The sequence below is a fragment of the Microtus ochrogaster genome, chromosome 18 (assembly GCF_000317375.1).
Source record: "Microtus ochrogaster isolate Prairie Vole_2 chromosome 18, MicOch1.0, whole genome shotgun sequence".
Classification (NCBI taxonomy): Eukaryota; Metazoa; Chordata; class Mammalia; order Rodentia; family Cricetidae; genus Microtus; species Microtus ochrogaster.
In genome coordinates this window covers 24,929,641-24,952,562 of record NC_022020.1, presented here as the reverse complement: position 1 = coordinate 24,952,562, position 22,922 = coordinate 24,929,641, and the positions used below count along the sequence as shown (strand labels likewise).

Here is a 22,922-nt window from a genome sequence, read left to right as displayed (position 1 = left end):
GTGTGTGTGTGTGTGTGTGTGTGTGTGTGTGTGTGTGCGCGCGCGCGCGCGCCATGTATGCGTAGGTGCCCAGGGAGGCAAGAAAAGAGCGTCTGAGCCTCGGGGGCTGGAGTCACAGTAGTCACCAGACAGTGTGGGTGCTAGGAACTGAATTGAGTCCTGGAAAGACAGAAAGTGCTCTTAATTGCTGAGCCATCTGTCCAACCCTATGAACCGTTTCTTAATCTTAGAAAAGCAAATATAATATATATTAAGAAAATCCTTGATTTTTTTTTTTAAAAGTGTGTCTCCATATTCTTGATTATATACCAAACCCTTGTATTTTTCTCCTGGAAAGAGACCTGTGGTGTGTAGGTTTGTAAAGTTTGTCAGCTGAGACAGGCAATCCCGCGGGTTTCTGTGAGGATACTGGTAGTTCTCTGTACTGCCTTTTGCTGATCTCCAAGTACTTAATGGGATTCTCAGCCTTGGCCTTGGATGGTCTCTGAGGACATCTTCTTGGCTGCTGTATTTCCTGAGCAAGCACTTCTGGGCACTTCTCCGTCTGGTTATGAGCATGCTTCTGCAGTGGTCCTGAGTCTGATAAGGCCCAGGGTCTCTCAGGGAAACATTTGACAACTACAATATTGCCTCATTTCTTTCATGAAACGTAGGGGTCAGGCCTCAAAGTAGAAGATATCCTAGAATCTATATAGCACCCTCCTTTCCCACACAGCCCATCTTCCCTCCATCCATTCCTCCTTCCCTCTTGTCCCTCTTATGTGTGACCCGACTTTCTTACCTGTCCCCGCCTCCCAGTGTGTGTGTGTGTGTGTGTGTGTGTGTCCCTACCAGGCACCGCCGGTGATATTGTCGCTGCTCCTGTCAGATCTCATGTCTTCCTAGGCCACTTTTCTCTTGTTTTTTCTCCTCTTTAGCCTGTTAGTTCCTCATCTACCTCCAGTCAGAAGCTGTTGAATTTCTTTAAGGTTAAGGAATCAAACCCAGGTGGTCATGGTGGCAGGCACCCTTACCTACTGAGCCATCCTACTGTCCATACATCTATAGATATGTGTGTGAGAGAGATTTTAGTTTTTCTCTTTTGGTGGTCCTGGGAACTGAATTCCGGGCTCCACGTGTATTAGGTAGGTACTATGTTCTGACTACATTACATCCTCAATCTCCCAAGTTATATTCCCAGCTTTCTGTTTTTTGAGACAGGGTCTCTTGTATCTTGCTAGCTGGAAGTCACTGTGTAGCTCAGGCTGGTTTCAGACTCACAAAGCTCTCTCACCTCTGCCTCCTGAGTGCTGGCGCTAAAGGTTTATGTTTTGTTCATGTGTGTGCAGGCGCTTATGCGCATGTGGAGGACAGAAGTCAACTTTGGGTGGCATTCCTCGTATTTTGGACAGGGTCTCTCATAGGCCGGGAGCTCTCCAGGTAGATAGGTTGGCTGGCTTGCAAGTAAGCCCCAGGGGTCCACCAGCTCTGCCTCCAGCTTTGGGGAGTGTGCTGCTGTCCATGGTCCGGCCCACGGGTGCTTGGATTGGACTTGGGTTCTCAGGCTCAGGTTCTCAGCAAGCAGTCCATTAACCACACCTTCTTCCCAGCCCCAAACTGATGTCTCTGCTGACTTCAGGTCCAGTCTGGTTTTCACCTCACATCTACCTTGGGCGTGTTATAGGTGCCTTATACACAGTATGTTGAAAATAAAATCTGTAATCTTCCCTTGCAATCCTGGTCCTGGATTCCTAAGCTCAGTAAAAGGTGATGCCAGCCAGCCAGCATGCAAGCCCAAGCAAGGTGGGGAGTCTGGAGAACATTCCTGTCCCACCCTCTCCCCCAGCATCTGATACCTCATGCAGGTTACAGCAAAGGTTTGCGTGAAATTCTATTGTTACTCTTCCTCACGATGTTTCTTAAAATCTATTTTTCTGTTTTCTTTTTTTTAATTTTATTTTATTGATTTTTATTGTGCTCTACATTTTTCTCTGCTCCCCTCTTCTCCCCTCCCCAAATCTCTCTCTTCTTTATATTTACTGTTCACTGTCACCACCAGGATACTGTCCCTTTTTTGTTTGTTTTTGAAACAGGGTTTCTCTGTGTAGCCCCAACTATTCTAGAATTCCTTTATAGATCAGGCTGGACTTGAACTCAGACAGAGATCCTCCTGTCTCTGCTTCCTGAGTTGCTGGGATTAAGGTGAGCACCACCCCTGCCTGACTTGGGGGAGGGTACGGCTAAGACACTGTCTATTTATTTATTTATTTATTTATTTATTTATTTATTTAATATTTATTTATTATGTATACAATATTCTGTCTGTGTGTATATCTGCAGGCCAGAAGAGAGCACCAGATCTCATTACAGATGGTTGTGAGCCACCATGTGGTTGCTGGGAATTGAACTCAGGACCTTTGGAAGAGCAGGCAATGTTCTTAACCACTTGAGCCATCTCTCCAGCCCCCGACACTGTCTTTTAAAGACTGCTGCAGCGCCCTGGTAAATTCCCACACTTAAAATGTGTGGTCTGTAATCCTGTACGTCACAGCATCTCTCAACCATAGAACTCAGACATTTTGTCTGCACATCACAGGCAACTGGTCCGGGATGCTTAGCCATGACAGCAGCTTCGCTGCGGACAAAGAAACACTGTCTTGAGCACACCTGTTACCTGTTTATGACTCATAGGCCCTTCTGAGGGAAGCTGTGTTTTCATTCTGAGCTTCAGTCAGAAGGAGATTCTGTGAAAAGATTTGACTTTTCTTAGAGTTTAAAACCTTGTGGCTTTATTTTGCATTTAAGATAAGTACTGGAACTTTGGTGGCTTAAGTCCCTGTATAATTGGTTGGGCATGGTGATCTATGCCTTTGATCCCAGCACCCTGGAGACAGAGACAAGTAGATCTGAGTTCCAGGGTAACGGGCTACATAGTGAGTTCTGGTATAGCCAGAGCTATGTAGATAGACCTTGTTTCAAAAAACAAACAAATAAGAAGACCCTGAAGCAATTACTTGTATTGTTCTGTTATTAAGTAAAACTCATGGGAGTTGGATATCAGGGTAAAAACCTGTTTGACCAGAGAAGCGACCAGTGGCCTCTTCCCCCCCCCCACTTGGTCCAAAAAGAGCCTGTGAATCATTCTAAGCCCCTCCTACTGCCTTCTGTGTCTTTCTTTATGTCCTGGGTCCTCCAGAACCTCTAAGGCTAGTTCCGGTCAACTAGTAGCCAACACTGCCCTCGGATTCAAGGTAAACTTTATTGGTAGTCTCTGGAGTGTCAGAGTGTAAACAAAATACCCCACACAAGACTCTAAGACTGATTCTCACTTGCCCATCTCTGTGCTCCAGTTTTTTTGATACCCAGTTCTCTGAACACATCTGCCCTGGTCTATGTTCAGAAGCACCTCTTTAATAGCCTTGCTTACCTCTGATGCTTCCTCCTGTGGACTGCTTTTCCTCAGAACCCTATTACATTCTGTGTGGTTTTAAATAAGAAATGGCACACATAGGCTCATATATTTGAATGCTTAGTTGTCAGGGAGTGGTACTATGTGAGAAGGATTAGGAGGCGTGGCCTTGTTGCAGGAAGTGTGTCACTGGAGGTGGGCATTGCAATTTCAAAATCCACACCAGGTCAAGCATGTCTCCACCCCACCCCTCTTTAAAACATCTTTAAAATTCACTTTTATTTATTGTGTTTTGGAGAGTCATTATCAATACCAGGAGTTCACTGTTGCTTAAGTAGGAGACTGATTTTGATTCCTACAGAGAGGAAGGGATGCTGTCCGTCTTAACAGTGGGGAGGGTGCATCTCACACGTGAGTTCATTAGATTCAGCAGCAGAAAGCATTGATCGTTAGATTTTCTTTCTTCTGGTGAGCTGAGGGAGACTGGAGAAGAGATTCAAGAAGACAGAGACAACGAGTATGAACCAGTTTTGGAGCGTAGACAGGTGGACACCCTGAGGACTTTAATAGGGTTTCTGGCCAATGAGTAGCCGTTGAGGGTCATGGTCTGTGGAACTGTTCTGCACATTGAAACGTTTCTTCCAGCAGTACCTAGCCATTGCAGGCATGCATAGGTGATTGCTTTAACATAGCCTAGCATCTTCTAGGCAGCTGCAACAGAGGGAGAGGGCAGAGGAGAAAGGGGGGGCAATAAAGTTATTTTTTAAAGATTTGTTTGTTTATTTTATGTATGAGTGCTCCATATGCTTGTGCACCTTTAGGCCAGAAGAGGGCATCAGTTCTCCTGTAGATGGTTGTGAGCCACCATGTGGTTGCTGGGAATTGAGCTCGGGATTCTGGAGAGCCCCTGGTGCTCTTAACTGCTGAGCCATCTCTCCAGTCCCATTTTTTTGTTTGTTTGTATTTGAGACAAGGTTTCTCTGTGTAATAGTCCTGGCTCTCCTGGAACTCTCTTGTAGACCAGGCTGGCCTCAAACTCACAGAGATCTGCCTGCCCCTGTCTCCAGGGTGCAGGGATTAAAAGCGTGCGCCATCACACCCAGCTTGTTTTTGAAAATTTAAAATTCCTTTCTGGTCTGTGGCACATAAGCTAGGTAGGTAGGGAAGGGACAGGGTGGCAAACTGGACCGTGAGAGTGACTGAAGACGTGCTGGAGCAGACGCAGGCCCTGGTGTCCGGGAGGTCTCAAGGTGGTGGTGAGAGTCCAGCCTGGAGGGGCACAATCACTGAAGGTGTGGAATCTAGTGGGTACCCCGAGCTGTGTGGAATATGGGGGGGGGGGTGTCAGTGGGTTGTCATCTGCTTTCCAGTTGAAGTCACTTGATGATACAACCTCCGTAAGCAGAAGGCAGAGAGCCCCCCAGTGAATGGGGCCTCATCCAGGCAGCTGGGAGTGGGGTGCCGTGAATGTCTGAGACCAGGACATTTCCAGTTGAAGGAAAAAGTCGGGAAAGCTGTTCCATGAAGCGAGCTGAATGAATGAGTTCATGGAAATGGTTGTTTGTTAGTGTTCATTGATTAAAGTCACTGTGACTCCACCTGCTCTGCTCATTCCACCCTGGAAAGCTCCGTCTTTTTGAGGAGAGAGGCTGGCAAATTATAGCTGCCCAGCAGATCTGGGCCTCAGTCTATTTTCCAAGGCCTGCTGTGCTGGCTGGTGAGACCACCCCACTGACTCACACACTGTTAGTGGCCGCTTTCGTGTTACAGTAACAGACAGCCCCATACAACATAAACTATTTATTATCTGGCCTTTCATTGGAAAATTTTCCTGGCTCCTGATTTGGAACACTGGCTCTCAGGATTCAGCAGGTTTTGGAATCACCGGATGGCTGTAAAAACACAGATTATCAGACTCAACCCAGGGTTTCTGATTTAGTGAGTCTTGGTTGGGGCCCAAGAATGTGCATTTCTGACAAGTTCCCTGCTGATGCTCTGCTTCTGGGGTGGAACCACACGAGAAACCACGGCTCTCCGGGTCCCTTCTCCCCCTAACCTTTGCTGAACCAGTGTCCCAGCCTGTATCAGTGCCGGCCAGTGGACAGAATTTCTGGGCTTTCATCCTCACTTTTAAGCCAGTGTTGCCTGCTGATGATGACTGGGTGAAGCCTGCTCATAGCCATTGCTTTGGACAAGCTGGCTTCCTGGCCCTGCACTCCCTGTAAGCTTTCCTTCACCCTTGCCCCCCAGCTTTCTTGAAGCTTAAATGGAACTCTTAGGCAAGGCAGCAGTGTTGTGATGAGGCCGCTTGTTGGTTCCCGACTGCTCAGAATAATTGCACAGAAACTGTGTTATTTAAGTCACTGATTGGCCCGTTAGCTCTAGCTTCTTATTGGCTAACTCTTACATCTTAGTTTAACCCATCTCCATTAATCTGTGCATCACCACAAGGTCGTGGCCTATCAGCAAAGTTTCAGCGCCTGTCTCTGGCTGTGGCTCCATGGTTTCTCTCTGACTCTGCCTCCTTTCTCCCAGCATTCAGTTTAAGTTTTCCCTGCCTACCTAAGTTCTGCCGTGTCAACAGGCCAAGACAGTTTCTTTATTCGCCAATGGTATTCATAGCAGTAGAGGTCACATGACCTCAGGGGGACCTAGGGTCTAGCCACTGGTTTGGAAGAAGAAAGCCCCCCCCCAATCCCGAGTTTATGCTCTGATATGCTGGAGTATAACATGAAGGGGGGCTGCTTGTTGGGGTTTCTGTCCCGCCTGGTACCCCACAGCTGGCAAGCCCCAAATAAAATCACACAGTGGGGGGGGGGCTGGAGAGATAGCTCAGTGGTTAAGAGCACTGACTGCTCTTCCAGAGGTCCTGAGTTCAATTCCCAGCAACCACATGGTGGCTCACAGCCATCTATAATGAGACCTGGCGCCCCCTTCTGGCTTGCGGGCACATATGGAAGGAATGCTATACACATAATAAATAAATAAATAAATAAATAAATAAATAAATATTTTTTTTTCCCCGAACGAACATCCCCATTGTCTCAGAGTGTGGGTGTACCCCTCGCGGTCCTGAGTTCCTTGCTCATGCTCCCCCTCCTTCTGCTCCTGATTTGGACCTTGAGATTTCTGTCCGGTGCTCCAATGTGGGTCTTTGTCTCTGTCCCCTTTCATTGCCTGATGAAGGTTAATATTCAGGGGGATGCCTATATGTTTGTCTTTGGATTCACCTTCTTATTTAGCTTCTCTAGGATTGCGAATTATAAGCTCACTGTCCTTTAATTATGGCTAGAAACCAAATATGAGTGAGTACATCCCATGTTCCTCTTTTTGGGTCTGGCTTACCTCACTCAGGATAGTGTTTTCTATTTCCATCCATTTGTACGCAAACTTCAAGAAGTCCTTTGGGGGGGGGAGATGGGGGGCGGTGGCAGGGAGGAGGCGGAAATCCTCAATAAATAAATAAATTTAAAAAAAAACAAAAAAAATAAAATGTGTAACATAGTTCCCAATAAATAAATAAATAAATAAATAAATAAATAAATATTTTTTTAAAAAAAAGAAAATCACACGGGAATCTCTATAAGTTATAAATCTGATTGGCCCATTAGCTCAGGCTACTTATTAGCTCTTGTAGCTTATATTAACTCATTATTTTGATCTATTTTTTGCCACATGGCTCGGTAGCTTTTTCAGCTGGTAGATCACATCCTGCTTCCTCAGTGGTCTGCACAGGACTGGGAGGAATCAATTCCTCCTTCCCAGAATTCTCCTGTTCTCATTGCATCATTTCTACTTCCTGTCTGGTTTTCCTGACTATACTTCCTGCCTGGCCAATCAGCATTTATTTAAAACATGATTGACAGAATACAGACAGTTCTCCCACAGCACTGGAGCAGTGTAGCAAGCGCTTTGTCGTGATGGGTTGAGTTGGACAGGGAGCAGAGGATCCAGGTGGCTTGGGGTATGACCCAGATGGGAGCAGCATTAGCTTCTCTGCAGGAAAACTACAGTCTGTGTCTACTGAACAAGTTATGGGCTCCTTCCTGTCCTTGAGCAGAATGGCCTCTAAAGGCTGTTCCTACTGTAGTTTCTATAAGAATGCAGGCACCGCACCCTGCTGAGGTGCTTGTTCTCTTTGAGCTTGTCCCTCAGAGCTGTGGTTCTACAGTCACCGTGGGACAGCGTCTTCAGGGGAGTTCACGGGTGGTGGGTACCTGACTCTTCTATCACACCCTGACTTTTCCTGCCTTTGTTACACTCTCTTCACCAGGTCATCAGACATCCTTGCTGTCCCAGAGATGCTCCCACTGCCTCCTAACTTCCTGTCCTGCCTCTTTTTCTTCCTCTCCCCCTTGCTTTCCACTTTGGCTTCCTGTCTGCCAAGATAGACCCCCTTACCTTTAGTATATCTTGGCCTTTTTCTAGCTTCATTATGGTGGGCACTGCCCCTTGGACCAGCTACATGTCTGACGACCGAGAGTGGTCAGAAGTCTGGGCTGTGCTTTGTGTGCCTGTTTGTGCGTGTCCTCCAGTGTGAGAGACTGGAGGCCAGAGGTCTACATGGCGTCTTTACTAGCTGCTCTCCACCTCCTCCTTTGCAGCAGGGCCTCAGCAAATCTGGCCAGTGGGACCCAGAGGCAGTCCTGTGTCTTTCTCTCCCACAAGGATCGCAGGCATGGGCCACCACACTCGCTTTGTAAGTGTGTGCTGAGAACCCACACACCACCAACAGAGCCCCCTCTCCAACTCCGTTTTTGTTATTTCTTTTTCTCTTTTCTTTTTTAAAGTCACAATTGGGTGCTGGGTTATGTATGGTAGGCATGAGCTGTCATACTGTTCTTTGGACTTTTAATCTGGGATGTCAAGGGACAGAGGAGGAGGAGATAGCCTTTGCCTTCAGTTTTCTGAAGCTGGCGAGGGTCTAGAGAAGCTAGAAGCTGGGTTTCACTGTGAGGAGAAAGTAGATGGCCAGAATAGGTCAGACTCAACAGAAGGCCTCCGCGAAGACATGGATCTCACAAAATAGGCAGACGAGACAGCCCTGCCTGTTGTCTCTGCAGCCTGGATAGGAAGCACAGGGCTAGGCGGAGGCCTACTGTGGCTCTGAGGAGAGGGGGCAGTTTGAGAGGCATATTCAAGGGACACATGGAAAGAGCTGAGGAGCGAAGAGGGGAGCTTATAGTAGCTGGTGTGGCGGTACACAACTGTATTCCCGTCATAAGCTCAAAGGCAGCCTGGGTTTAAAAAAACAAACACACACACAAAAAAAAGACAAAACAAAAATCTTCTTTTTTAAACCCTAAGGCATGACAAACAGGAAGGGGAAAGTACAGATATAGAAGAGAGTTCCTGAGAGAGAGAAACCTGGAGAGTCACGGGGTGAATTACCTTAGGAGTCTGAGAGATTGTGTCATGTTGGAAAAGTTCTGAGTACTTGAACCTTGTCCCTCTGATGAGACTGAAAAGCCAGCCTCAGACTATCTCCCAGAAAAAGAACCTTGGATCTGTGAGCAAGAACTCCAGCAATATCACGTCCCTGGCCATGCTGAACCACAGGAAGTCTCAGAAATTCTTATCAAAAGAAGGTCCCATAAGAATGTCGCTGCACCCACAGCTCTGGTTTGGTGGAACTAGAGGATTCCCTAGGGAAAGGGCTCTGAGGGGAACTGGAGAGGCAGGAGGCAGCTGCAGTGAAGGACAGCACATGCCTTTCCCAGGACTGCTGCTGGAAGGGGTGGTTCCGGGGGCTCCCATTGTCCAAGTTCACAGTATCTTCCAGACTCCAGAGTCTAGAACCTGGGGACTTGGAAAGATTTGTTTCCTAAGCTATAGCAGTTGACTTGACTTGAGAGGTCAAGGCTCTGATGTCCCTGTTGGCATCAGTGAAGATTTAGTTTTAAATCTATATATATCCAGGAGCAAAAGGTTAGGGGACTGAAACCCAAACAGGAAAGGCATTGTGAAGGATGATCACTTTCTGCTTTTGCCCCTTCTGGTACGTGTTCCCTGTTTGTTAAACTTGGAGGGGAGAAGGAGCAGAGAGTGTGCCAGGGCCCTGAGACGTTGGCAGCAGGAGCTGCTGTGCACCAGCCATTCTAGACTCTAGGACCCAGGCACAGACAGGACCAAGTTTGCCCACTGGAGTGTCTTCCTCAGATAAGCTGACTCTTGATAGAGGCCTGGAGCTGGGTTTGGGAGGTCATTAGGTCATGGGGGTGGAGCCCTTTGAATGGTATTAGTGTCCTTATAAGAGACCAGGGAGCTCACTTGTGTACTGCTAGGAGGAACTATTGTCTGTGACCAGACAGTGCCAGCCAGATCCTTCATCAGCCTTGGTCTTCGCCCCAGCCTGCAGAACACTGGTATTTAAAAGCCGCCTGGGCCATGCTGTTTAGATTTATCAGCTCACAGACAAAGTAGCTTCGCCTTTTCCTCTAAGGTGGGAAGCTATGGAAGAGAAGGCTTTGTGGAAGGAAGACCCCAGCCACTGGGTAGAGGTCAGGAGCAGAAGAAAGATACTTCAGAGACACTTGAGGAAGTTCCAGACACTTCTGAGGCAGGGCTCACAGGTGTGGGGGACAGTGCCTGCGTTTGCAGTGTCAGAACCAGTTCAGGACTGGAGCTGACTTCCTGACCTCTCAGGAGTCAACTAGTCGGGAAGTGGTTAGCTAAGTCTTGCTTCCTCCGTTTTCTTTATCCTCTCCTATGGTTTCATTTGTATTTTTGGTTGAGTTTCTCACAGTTGTTTTTGAGAGAAGTATGATCCCAGCATTTAAATGTTTAGAGGCATTTCCCAGTTGATGTGGCCGGAGGTGTGACACATCAGGAGGTCCTCTCGGTTCAGAGGGGACTTCGGTACGGACCGTGTCTGGGACACACATCTTCTCAGGTGCTGTGTAGATTTCTTAGCTACATAAGAAGTCACCACAAATTCATAGATTTAGGATAACGAAGCAACAATTTGTTTTCCCATTTCTTGGTGGCTGAGTCCAGAATTAAGGTACAGTGGCTCTGCCCTTCCTCTGGAAGGCCTCAAAAAGTGCTTGCTTTGCTTTTCCAGCTTGTAGGCAAATCATTCAAGTCTCTACTTAGAGCACACATGGTGTTCTGTCTCTGTGTGGAACCTGTCTGCACATCACCTTCTTTCAAGGACATTAGCTGGATTTAGAATCCATAACGGGATTGAATCTGGAGACTTCAGGGTGTGTGTTCAAGAGTATGTTCATGGGAGACAGGGCTGCAGGGTACCTTTTGTGAGAGCTCACCTCTCAGCAGGTGCCATGGTCTAGGTTGGGTGTCATTGGGCTTAGTTGTACTTGAGGCTGAGACAGAAACTATGGAGTTAGTGGTTGGCTGTTTTTAGAATTGCCCATTAAATTTATTTAAACTGAAGATTGAAGGGCTGGGTTTGATGGTGTGCACCTATAATATCAGCACTTGCAAGACAGAGGCAGGAAGACTGCTACAATACACTGATAGCCCAGGTTACACAGGGAGATCCTGCTTCTAAAAATAAAAACTAGGGTGGTTGTGGTATACGCCTTTGATCCCAGCACTTGGGAGGCAGAGGCAGGTGGATCTCTGTGAGTTCAAGGTCAGCCTGTTCCACAGAGGAGTTCCAGGACAGCCAGCACTACACAGAGAAACCCTGTCTCAAAAAGGAAGTTAAAAAGAAGAAACAACAAAAACGAAAACCAGCCAGCCAAGATTTAAAGAGAGAAAAGCTTATTTGCATTATCTTTTAAAAAGATGGTTGAAGGAAAAAATGCTATGGGATAAAAACATTTCAGTGCTGAGGATTATGACCCGCATTTGTTCAGACGCCTGGGAAGGGCAAGGATGTTCTAAGTTTATGGTTTTGCCATCTGTGACTTCAGTTTGTCGGAGCAAAGGCAACAGACCCAGGTCCCTAAGTGCTAGCTGTGGCAGGGAGAGCTCTGCTTTCTCCACGGCCTGGTCTGTACTTCTGTGAGGCTCGGCCCCAGGTGTCCAGGTGGTGTGTGGCACTGTGACCAGCTCTACGTGGGCACATTCTTCAGTCATGAGCCAGCAGTTATCAGTGTGTGTCTCTTACACTCAAAAGTGAACTCTAAGGGTTGTTTATCAAGGGAAGTTCAATCCCCACTCTATCAGTGATAGGTTGTATCAGGGTTAAGCAGTGTACTTAAGCAAAATTCCTTAGCAACAGTACACATTTGGGGCCGCTGAATTGTCATAGTCCTGATGTCTTTTATGGTGCTCCTGGTGTTGTAAGGAAGTGGGTGCAAGTTGGCAGATGGGAGATGAGTCAGGGGACTGGGGTTTGACTGGAAGGTCAGACTGGAGGCAGGCTTACACAGGAACTGGTACAGATTTGTGTCACTTCTGCAGAGCCTTGGAATGCATTGTTCCATAACTAACTGGCCATGTGGGGGAAGTTTAAGGCAGAGACCTGCAGACTGTACATCAGAGGTTTGGTGCAAATGACCACCTTGTAGATATGCTCTTTCCTTGTCTGTACCTTCAGTTTCCAAGCAAGCGAGGGCCTGTTGAGCAGGTCGTGATGTCCCTGGAAGCACGGTGATGTGTGGCCCGCCTGCTGTCTGCCTTAGATTTTCCCTGGGTCATGTAGGCACTTTGGGTGAAGGCAGTGGTGGCACCAAACCCCAGTGGGGCTCCCTCAGTCATATATACCTGGGAGGGGTGGTTCTGAGTATCCTCAATGGGCACTGTCATGTCTACTAAGTGGAAACACAGCCACAACTCTGTTCCCCGGATAGGAGGCTGTGGCAAAGCCACCATACTTTTAGAATGAGCACAGGGCAAATAGTGTACACATGTCATTTCCTTTGACTAATCTTTGTGGTCCTGGTCTGTCTTCTGAAAGTAGTTATGCTTCTTTGTTGAAGTTGAGATTTTTAATTTAGGACCCAGATGGGACAAGAGGCGAGCTTCCATAAGCTTGCTTTACTAAATGGTGTGTCATTGTTCTGGATCGTGGCGGCATCAGATTCATTAGAAAAGCAGATTGCTCCCTGACTCATCTGCCTGCCTGAGCTGTGCAGTTCTCTGCTGCTTTGGGCTTGCCACACAGTGCGTGCATGCTGTCTGCCCTATACACCAGAGGCTGGGGGTGCCTGGCTCAGGCCATGGAAAACCCTCAGAGGAGACAGCCCATTGTGGGGCAGGAGCTTTGTCCTGGAATTTTCTGGCCTTCATCTAGTATAACCTCATGTACTTCATTCTGGGGGAAGGGTGCTATGGCCTGCCCTCTGCAGGGCATCTGTGCTTCCTGTACCAGGCTAGGTCTGCTGCCTCGGGGGAGTGCTGTGGCAGCTTGAGTTTCCCTGCCTTTTATTTGGCAGCATGCTGCTGGCATCAGTGTTCAGGGAGGACATCATAACCTGTGGCTGTAATACCTACGCCGGCTCACTTTGGTCCTAACTCTTCTTTCTCATATTACAGCAGAAAAAGTCCTACCTGGAGCGGAGTGTTAAGGAAGCCGAGGACAACATCCGAGAGATGCTGATGGCACGGAGGGCACAGTAGGAGCTGCTGGCAGTGTCCTCCCCTCCTGACTCCTGCTAGCCTGCCAAGGCAGGGGCTCTGCGGGGTTCGGCCCCACGGTCTCTCCAACACCTTGAGCCCCCTTCAGGCCCCACCTGAATATTGGCACCTCTGCCCAGGACACTGTTCTCCAGGGGGCAAGCCAGGAGCTCTCAACAGAGGGAAGTCTGGAGGGCAGATGGAGACGGCTGCCCGAGCCTGTCAGTAGGCATGTGGGTTAGACCAATAAAAAGCTGCGTCTTGCTCTGTGACATCTGCGTTTCTCCAGCTGAGGGAGAGACTAAGTGTCTTCCTCAGCTCTTATCCCTTTCCTCTTCTGGTCCTTACGGGTAGCTCACGGGCCTCTATGTAGGGCACAGGAGGAAGAAGGGAGTTGACAGGTGAACATAGCCACAGCTGGCCTCAAGATTTCTTCCTTAGCCGGGCAGTGGTGGCGCACGCCTTTAATCCCAGCACTCGGGAGGCAGAGGCAGGCGGATCTCTGTGAGTTCGAGACCAGCCTGGTCTACAAGAGCTAGTTCCAGGACAGGCTCCAAAACCACAGAGAAACCTTGTCTCGAAAAACCAAAAAAAAAAAAAAAAAAAAAGATTTCTTCCTTGTTTCCTCCCCAAATTCCCAAACCAAGTTCAACAGCAAGTAGCATCTCCAAGGCTCTCTCTTGTCTGGCCATGGTGGGCCAGTGGTCCTGCTTTCTAGCACCCCCAAAGGGGGCAGTGGTTTGTGGGAGATGGCTCACACATTCTCGGGACAGCTCATTTTGTTCAGCTTTCAGGAATTATATTGTACATCAGTTAAACACAACTATTACTGAAAACTAGGTGTAGACTTAAGTATTTAGAACAAAACAGTGAACATGAGAATTCATCCCTTCCTATTGCTCTACACTTGGCCACTGCAGGGATTCAAGATCACTTGCTGAGTCCAGGCAGGGTGTTAAACTGTTTGGTGGTGGGCTTTGTGCCTCAATAAATTGGGGGTATTGATGTTGTGTATAATGATATAAAATTGTGGGCTGTTTCTCGGAGATATGATCTCATCTAGCCCAGGCTAGCACATACTCACTGTTTAGCCAAAGGTAACTTTCACTGGAAGCACATCTCCCACCCCGCCCTCCACTGCTGCTCTGGGCTGCCAGCAGCCAAGGAAACTCTTGACTTGTTTTTTGACAGCTTAGCGACACCCTGTGGCCAAATGTGAGGTGAACAGGTTGGCAACTAGTTTAGGAAGGGAGGGAACAGGAAGGCCCTGTGACTGTGGACTGGAGAGCAGCCCTGGGCAGTCAGTCACCCAAAAGTCCCTTTCCCAGGGGCCCAGGCAAAAGCGAGTCTGAACTGTGTTGGTGAATACGCCTGCCTAAGCCATCTGTGAGGAGGTAGCTAGAATAGAAGAAAAATTCTTCTTTATGGTTCGGGCAGTGGTCACAGCTGACATGCTCACTTCTTACAAGCTCTGGTGGATGGAATACAGCAGAGACCAGGTTTTGGACGGATTTATTGAAACATACAGGTGTGAGCAGAGATCTAGTGGTGTGTCACACATTGCCATTACCTTGGAGTGTATAATTTAAACATTATAAATATATATTTCATAACTAAGCCTTTGGCCAAAAAGTAACATTATTTAGCACATTTGTTAAGGATCAGTAAGAAATGACTTTTGAACATTAAAAAGATCAAGTCACTGAATTAAATAGCAGTAACCCTTACTAATCTAAAACTCCATAGGATTCAAGGTAGCGGTGTCCGCGCAGAGCTAGCCACGTATTACAGCAATCAGAAGAGATGGGAGCAGGCACACCTGTCAGAGGTGCCACAGACGGGCCAGCAGGAGAGCTGGGCTCATCAGGTGAGCATGTCCCAGAGGCAGCAGCAACAGAGAGCTGTCCAGCAGGCTGTGAGGCAGGTGGATGGGCCCAGGTCATCTCTTCTTTGGTCTTCCACCACATACACTGGAGAGAGAACAGAGAGGAGAGTGAGAACGGTCTGGTGTAAACCTCCAGGACCAGAGCAGGGTGTCAGGGAGGGGCTCTGCAGCCTGCTTCTCCTGCCCGCTACTTCCTCTCCCCTGTCACTCAAGGGGACAGCATTCTTCCTCCTAGGATGAACACTAGGACACTACAGAATGACCCTAAGCCAAGGCAGTGAAGCTGGTGGACCTCAGGCAGCTAAGAAGACAGGAAGTGCTGTCCCCTGCTCTACAAAGGTTGTGGGGAGGGGCACTCCTTCAGATTCAGCTAAGCCCAATAGAATTCAAATCTGTGCCTTAAAGAAGTAATTGGGAGTTTAAAACAAACAAGCAAGCAAACAAAAACTTGAGAGCTGCTCAGCAGCAAACTACATTGTAAAGCAAGCAGGGAGGGCAGCCAGGTCAAGTGGGGGAGATGGCTGGAGGCTTTCAGAATGGAGTTGGGTCTAAGCCTACAGTAGGCACAGCTCGGTCTCTCCCCACGGCCCATTCTAAACACTGGGGAGCAGCTGCAAGCTACTTGCAAAGGAATACGGATTTTATGAATCAGGCCAGCTCTCCTGCAGCTGGCCTTCAGCTCTAGTTTTGTGTTTTCTATTTTTATATCTTGGCCACTGGAGCTGGTATAGGAGAGTGCCCTGGCTTGCTAGGATCTGGCACAGGTTTAATGCTAGACCACTTGGCCCCATAGTCTCCAGCTACATCCATTGGGTAGTTGCTCACAATGCCAAAACTTAACTCAAAAGCCTACCGCACAATGCCATCCAACCTCTACCTCTCTGGGGGGCAGACATGGGGCACCAGGCACAGGGCCTTCCCTCCTGTGAGGACCAGTGGACCTTGAGCTTCCTCAGCTAAGTCAACACAATACCAAATCCTGCTTCCTTCACTGCCGCCTTCTCCAGATCAGCCAAGGTCATTCCTGCCAGCTCTCATTTCTCACTAATTCCTAGAAACCTGGTAACCTAAAGATTTCCAGACCATTCCTCTCAGACTGCTGACGGATGTCAAAAGATGCCCAAGGCACCCTTTTCCAGAGGACAGAACCTTCCAAAGCCCTTCTGACTGCCCTTCCCTCACACTGAGGCTAGGAGGACCGGGATGGGGACAGCGTGGGGTCTACAGGTCTCCTACCCACCTCTTTCTTGCTTTCAAGTTAACGAAAGCAGCAGTGGTCCAAGAGTGAGTCTAAAGGAAGTACTTCCAGATCCTTGTAGCACGACTGTGGGCCTAGAAACGGTAAATCTTCCAACCTGCTCATGGGGCTCATTGCATTTCCAGAGGGTGGCTCCTGTACTGAATAGCAAGGCCTGGTCTCTGCCTCAGGATTTCTGTCCACCCAGGGGCCGCGCGGCTCTGTCTTCTATGTTGCCACTGCCCTGTCACCTCTGAGGGAATCTGCCTAAGAATCCTCACATCTTCCCAGTATCGAATCAGTCGTGTATTCTCTGCTTGGTGGGCACTTACTGAAGCTGAGCTGGGAGTACCACTCAGTCATACAGAGATGGCTCCAGCCCAGATGGACTGTCCTGGTAGCTGCCTTCTACAGCCAAAGCAGTGTGTGTGTGCTGCTGCTGAGAGCCTTTGTAAGTGGTGTTAGCCCTGTGAGGTTCTTTCTTCCACACCCCTCTCAGCCTTTCTTTTCTAAAGAAGGAAAAGGGGAGCTGGGGGTACAAAGCAGTGGGCAGACTGCACCTGGCCCGGAAAGGTGCTGGCGCTGCAGAGCTTGCTCGGCTTGAGAGCATCCTTAGAGGTCAAGTGCTGCCCCCTGGTGGCCAGACTTGAGACAAAGGCTGGTTCTAGGTTCTGTGTACATTCACATCAGCCAGAGTACTAGCCTTGTTCATTCACTAGGGACAGAGATCATCCTGTTCGGCCATTAGTAGAGCAGGAAGGGTCTGATGATCAGGCTGGGGTGACATCGGGTCTAGGCTCCTTTACTGCTTTGCCTCTTTTGTTGAAGCCATCCCTCTCCCTTGAACCAGCTGTCAGTATTCTCAGCCCCAGCCTGGTATGGGGGCTGCAGAGGGACAGATACCTAGAACTTTGCAATCTGGGTGCAAATGCAAGAGTTGGTGCTGAGGTAGACCTAAGGGCCCCGGGAAGGCCAGAATGGTCAGAACGGCCCCAGAGGCCTGGTGCAGAGCAAGTGTGGGAGGGCTCGACTGTTATGGGAAGGGCGGTCACCCACGTCTTGTCTTTGTGCTACAAGGAAGGTCAGTGTCTACTCACCAATCCCTGGGTCTTTCTCCAGGTCCACCCAACACCTCATACCAGAAGTCCCTTGGTCCCTGGATAGTCTACAACCTCACAGGTGTCCCTTACGAGGGCAGGAATGAGTCACAAGAATGAGAACAGAGGCCTTCTCAGGCGATGGCAGCCTGACATCCGAAACCTCACTTGCTCTGCTCTGCCCTTCTAAATGATTAATCAGAGGCTCTGGTTGCTGCTAGAGTCTACAAGTCCCCAGGCATGCCTGTGGGCGCATCTGAGCAGACTCAGACAGTCTGCCCTCACGCAGGGTTGATGCTGCAGGCCTTTAATACAAGAACATGGACCTGCAACAAGAAGTGAGACTGTACCTTGACATGTCATGTCCCAGACCAGGGACAGGCTGGGGGTGTCCTCAATTTTAAGGACCACATAGCCACGGTATCTGCTGAGAAGCCCCACCAGTGGAGTCTCAGCTGCTACCATCCCACATCAGGCATCTAGATCAACAGGTGGCCCCTAAGCAGCCCAACCTTCTGGGGTTTACAGGAGATGCCCGAATGCCTTTCTACTGCGCAGACCACGAGGCAAGTAAAGGAGACAGCCTATGCATTTTCATTATAAATAGAACCTCAAGCCATCACAGGATGGCCTTCACCCCTCATGCAGGGAACGGGAGGGCACACAGTTTCAGGGGGCTCTGCTCTGCCTCACCTTTTGGAGGCTATCCATTCCAGTGACATCTTTTGCTTGCCAGCACAAAGGTGTCCTATAGCTGACAGCAATGTTGTGAACAATGTTCACAGGCACCTGCTTGGCCGCAAGTACGTGAGCAGGTGGGGGCAGGGTGACCAGGACTGTGGAGGCACAGACTCAGCTTTGCCCCACCCCACCCCAGGCTCAGCTGGGCAGCTTACGTCTGTAATGTTTACTCTGGACAGGAGAGGTTAGGAGACCCTCCCACACTCCTCTCTGCCTCTCCCGTAGGATATGGTGCTATCGGGACTTGGCACAGCCTCAGCCAGGTTCTGTGACCACAGCTACCTTTGCCGCTGAGCAGGACTGTTCCCAGCTCCTTGTGCCTTTCTGGCCCCTATATTTCCTTTTTCATTTATATACCAACCACAGTCTCCCCTCCCTCATCTCCTTCCATCTTACCCCCCCCCCCATACATCGCTCCTCCTGAGATGCCCTCAGAAGCTTCAGTTCTGGTCTCATGCTCTCGTCTATGAAACATAAATTTCTACCCTCAGTGTAAAATACCTGAGGTAGAGCAGGGAGTCCTCTGACCATGTGAGCCAGTGTTCATGGACTGGTCTGGGAAGGTAAGAGTGCTAATCTGGGCATGGGTCCTCTGCCTAGCTTCAGTGAGTGCAGTTGCCACTATGGTTTCTGAGAGGCTAAGGAAACAAACCTAGTGAACCCCTGGGTCATTCAGACGAGCCCCCAAACAATCCCATCTTTGCCCAAGGCTCTAACAAGCTCAGCCTGGTAGTTAGCAGTCCACCCCAACACTGAGCAGAACACAATGGCCTCACTTCTGGATGGACAAGAACACTGAAGGCTGGGTGGCAGCACGTGCCTATACCCTCAGCACTCAAGAGGCTACACAACGGAGCCCTAGCCAAACCCCTAAGCCACAACTGAGCACTGTGCAAACAGTACTGGCTTAATATGTAGGACTGCACCACCACCCTCTAGCCAAGTATGAGGACAGGGCTGGCTGCAGAGTCTCAGGCAGCGGGAGCCTCCGAACCAGAGATGCAGGTGTGGAACTGAGATCACTTTGGCCAGTCATAGGGATTTGGAGTGTCACATAAGAAGTTCGACAGGAGCCGGGCGGTGGTGGCGCACGCCTTTAATCCCAGCACTCGGGAGGCAGAGGCAGGCGGATCTCTGTGAGTTGGAGACCAGCCTGGTCTACAAGAGCTAGTTCCAGGACAGGCTCCAAAACCACAGAGAAACCCTGTCTCGAAAACTAAGAAAAAAAGAGAAAGAGAGAGAGGGAGGGAGGGAGGAAGGGAGGGAGGGAGGGAGGGAGGAACAGAAATAATGAATTAGCCAAATAAAATTCAAAAAAAAGTCCGACAGGGACTCCACAGTGAGTTAAAGGCGGAGCCTCGCCTGTCCATCCCACCCGACTCCCTCCTGAACTTGGGCTCCGCACATCAGGATGGCTCTCCTCATAAGACAAGCCATCTCGCTACACGGACCATGGACTATTGCTCTTGTGACAGGAGAAAGCTGTCTCCTTCCTGTGCACCTGTTCTCCCTTTGAGGCCAGCATGGTGGTCAAGATCTAGCTAGTGCCCTGCTCCAGAATGCTTGAGTCAGCCACAGAGAAACCCTGTCTCGAAAAAACAAAACAAAACAAAAAAATACACCCCAAACCAGAATGCTTGAGTGGGGGCCCATTCCCCAAGACCTGCTCTAGCAGTCACCCATGACAGTAAATTTCCTAAGTGCCTGGTGAGTGGGTGCCCTGCTGGCCCTTCAAGAGAACTTGCTTAGCTTTTCCTCAGCTGCCCGACTCCTCGTGGTTTGACGCTCTGGAATAGTGGTTATGTGCATAGGTTCCAATCCCAGTCCTGACTGCCGCTGAGTCACTAATGATACACAACAAGTCACAGTGCTGACCTCACAGATCAGAAAGTAACATAGGAAACCGATTATCACAAAATGAGGAGGTGGAGTGTTTGCTGGGACCTGGCATGGGGCCAAGAAGGGAGGACATCACAAGGAGCTACAATGAGGTGACACCTTATGGGACAAATCATGAAAATACAGGTTTTCTTATCCTGGGTCTGTGAGGGGAGGGGCTCCTATCAGCCTATATGAAGGTGTGTTTGTGAGTGTGGTTCCATGTTATTAAGGAGTAACAGCAGTCTAGGCACAAGATGAAGCAAGTGTGTGTGTTGGGAAGGGAACACACATGACCTGCAGTCATCCTTTGTGTGCCAGGGTAGCAGGCAGGTACATACAGCTTTAGCTAGTGGATCCTGCAGGGACTGGGAGGGAGGAGAACTTCATAGACACGGGACAACATTTTCCTGGCTGTGGTGAATAGATATCACTAACACGCCAATAGTGGAGTTCTGAAGAACACAGGAACCCGGGCAGTCGACGTCAACACTTAAGGGGCAGGCAGCTGGCTCAGTTGGCAAAGTGCTTGTATGTGGGGACCCGAGTCCATCGCCTGCATCCCTGTAAAGAAGCCAAGTGTGATGGTGGTATGTGCCTGTTATCCCAGCACTGGAGGAGGAGACAGGACTATCTAGAGCGCATATCCCTCAGCTTGTTTGTTTCACCTTAGTTCTTAATCAGGGTCCTGCTGCACCTGAAGCTCACCAGGTAGACCAGATGGGCAGGGCAGTGCACTCGAGAGTCTCCTGCTTCCACCTCCTCCCCAGTGCTGGGTTTGGACTACAGCTGTATGCCACCACACCCAGCTTTGTGGGTGCTGGGAATGGAACCATGGCCTTCATGCTTGCAGGGCAAGCACTTTATCGACTGAGCTAGCTTTTGGTTTTTTGGGACAAGGTTTCTCTGTGTAGCTTTGGTGCCTGTCCTGGAACTAGCTTTTGTAGTCCAGGTTGGCCTCCAATTCACAGAGATCCACCTGCCTCTGCCTTCCAAGTGCTAGGGTTAAAGGCGTACGCTACCACTACCTGGCTTAGCTATTTTTCAAAGGTTAATCAAACTTGAGTAGTCTGAATGAGAATGTAAAATCTCAGCAAGCCTTAAGGGTACAAGAAGCTGGAGTATCTGAAGTTCTTCCTGTTCTCCGGTAAAGATGACGTTCCTCCGCGATAAGCAGGTGCTATTCCATTTAAACAGGGAAGGTCAGGGCCTTTGTTGGGACTGAACGAGAGGACAAAGTGTGGGAACTACTGCCCAGGGTAAAGATGCCGCTGAAGAGAAGGCAGCACACAGCCTCCCTGAGCGTCTCAGTCTTCTCAAGCACCTTTCACAGACTGTCTTTGTTTCAATTATTTTTTTATTACATTTTTAAATTCTGGGAGTAGGATGTATGTCCCCCCCCCCCGTGTGTGTAGGTCTTACCCACTGAGCAACCTTGCCAGTCCAGAGTGGCTGTCTTGATCTGGTAGACATTACACTGTTCGGCCTGACATACTGGAGAGTGGAGGCCCTCAGAGCAGCACAGTATATACAAATCTTGGCCTTGCAAATTCTGCAGCAAACACCACAGCAAAGCCCTCACAGTGCCACGCCCTGTGCACCAGCTGCCCGGGACCCTAACCAGATGTGTGTATAGAATGAAAGCTTATACTCTGACTTAAGTAAAACAAAGAATCCATTTTGCTTTTGTAAGCCTGAGAGAATTTCCCATGCTGATGAAAGAAGGAAACTCTCCACAAAGAGAATCCCAAATGGCCACTTCCTGCTCCAGCCTTGGCCGAGCACTCTGATGTGCCCCAAAGGGAAGAGACATTTAGTGAGACAGAGACCCGGCTTCCTTTGATCCTGGGGTCAGCCAGAAGACTTCTCGGGAGGGACTGGGGGTAGAACAGCAACTCCTCAGTGCCTTCCGGACCACAGCTGACACTCAGCTCAGACTGGAGGAAATGGAGTGGGAACCGGGACGATGTCAGTGTGAGGAGCAAATGGAGGGGGCAACAAGTAAGGAAGGCTCCAGAGTGCACTGGGAAGAAGACAGCTTGTCCAGTGCTGGAAACCCACCACAGGGACCACTGCACACGGCAGAGGGTCAGGGTCTCATACAGAGGTCCTAATGCAGGAATTGTGTTGGTGTTTTTTTTTTTTGAAACAGGGTCTGTGTAGCCCTACTGAACTGCCAATGTGTAAACCAAACTGACCTTGAACTCACAGATGTCCCAAGTGCTGGGATTAAAGGCTTGTGCTACCACACCTGGCTCTGAAGCAGTTTTTAGAGATAATTGTGAATGTGTCTGTTAGCCATAGGCAGAGAACACTAGAATCCAGCTTGCTCATGCCTACTGCACCACAATTCTGTCCTGACCAGAGTGGAGACTTCAAAGTCTGCATGGACCCTGCACCTCAGGTGCTTCCAGGTTTCAACAGAAGCCTGCGTCATCGAAGGGGGGGGGGGCTCTGATTCCAGCCACCATGCACAGCAAGTGAATGAACGAGCTGCCCATGTCATATAACAAATGAAAGATCCACTTAAGTACTAGCCCAGCTGGGGTCTCAGCCACCGCCACACAGTGAGACCCTGGGTTACCTCACTCAAAATTTGCAGGAAAATGGATGGAACTAGAAAACATTATTTTGAGTGAGGTAACCCAGACCCAGAAAGACAATTATCACATGTACTCACTCATAGGTGGTTTTTAACCATAAAGCAAGAAAATCCAGCCTACAAACCACAATCCCAGAGAACTTAGACAACAATATGGACACTAAGAGAGACTTATATAGATCTAATCTACATGGGAAGTAGAAAATAGAAAAAGACAAGATCTCCAGAGTAATTTGGGAGCATGGGGACCTTGGGGGAGGATTGAAGAGGGGAGCAGAGAAAAATGTAGAGCTCAATAAATATCATGAAAAAAAAAAAAGACCCTGTCTCAAGTAAATAAGTAAAAATAAGATCAGGTTCCACGATGATCTAGATTTAATGTTATTCCAACAAAAATCACAAGACACTTCATAGATAAATGTAAGACAAGCAAGAAAACTGATGATTAAAGTACAATTCCCTCCAAAGTTACAGTAGTCAAGACTGTTAACTGTACTGTACTGTCTCCCTCCAAAGTTACAGTAGTCAAGACTGTTAACTGTACTGTACTGTCTCCCTCCAAAGTT

At 48.9% G+C, this 22,922-nt stretch overlaps 1 protein-coding gene and 1 non-coding gene across 2 annotated transcripts in view; one reads left to right on the top strand and one right to left on the bottom strand.

The window, feature by feature from the left end:
* Positions 1–13,188, top strand: part of Pfdn1 (prefoldin subunit 1) — a 52,013-nt gene extending 38,825 nt beyond the window's left edge. The window contains exon 4 of the mRNA XM_005355956.3: positions 12,836–13,188. Within this exon, the coding sequence (XP_005356013.1) occupies positions 12,836–12,919 (84 nt within the window). The 3' untranslated portion in view covers positions 12,920–13,188. The remainder of the gene's footprint in view (positions 1–12,835) is intronic.
* Positions 13,189–14,411: 1,223 nt separating this feature from the next.
* Positions 14,412–22,922, bottom strand: part of LOC101990142 — a 54,442-nt gene continuing 45,931 nt past the window's right edge. Inside the window, exon 3 of the transcript XR_003377734.1 lies at positions 14,412–14,886. This is a non-coding gene — a transcript (uncharacterized LOC101990142). The remainder of the gene's footprint in view (positions 14,887–22,922) is intronic.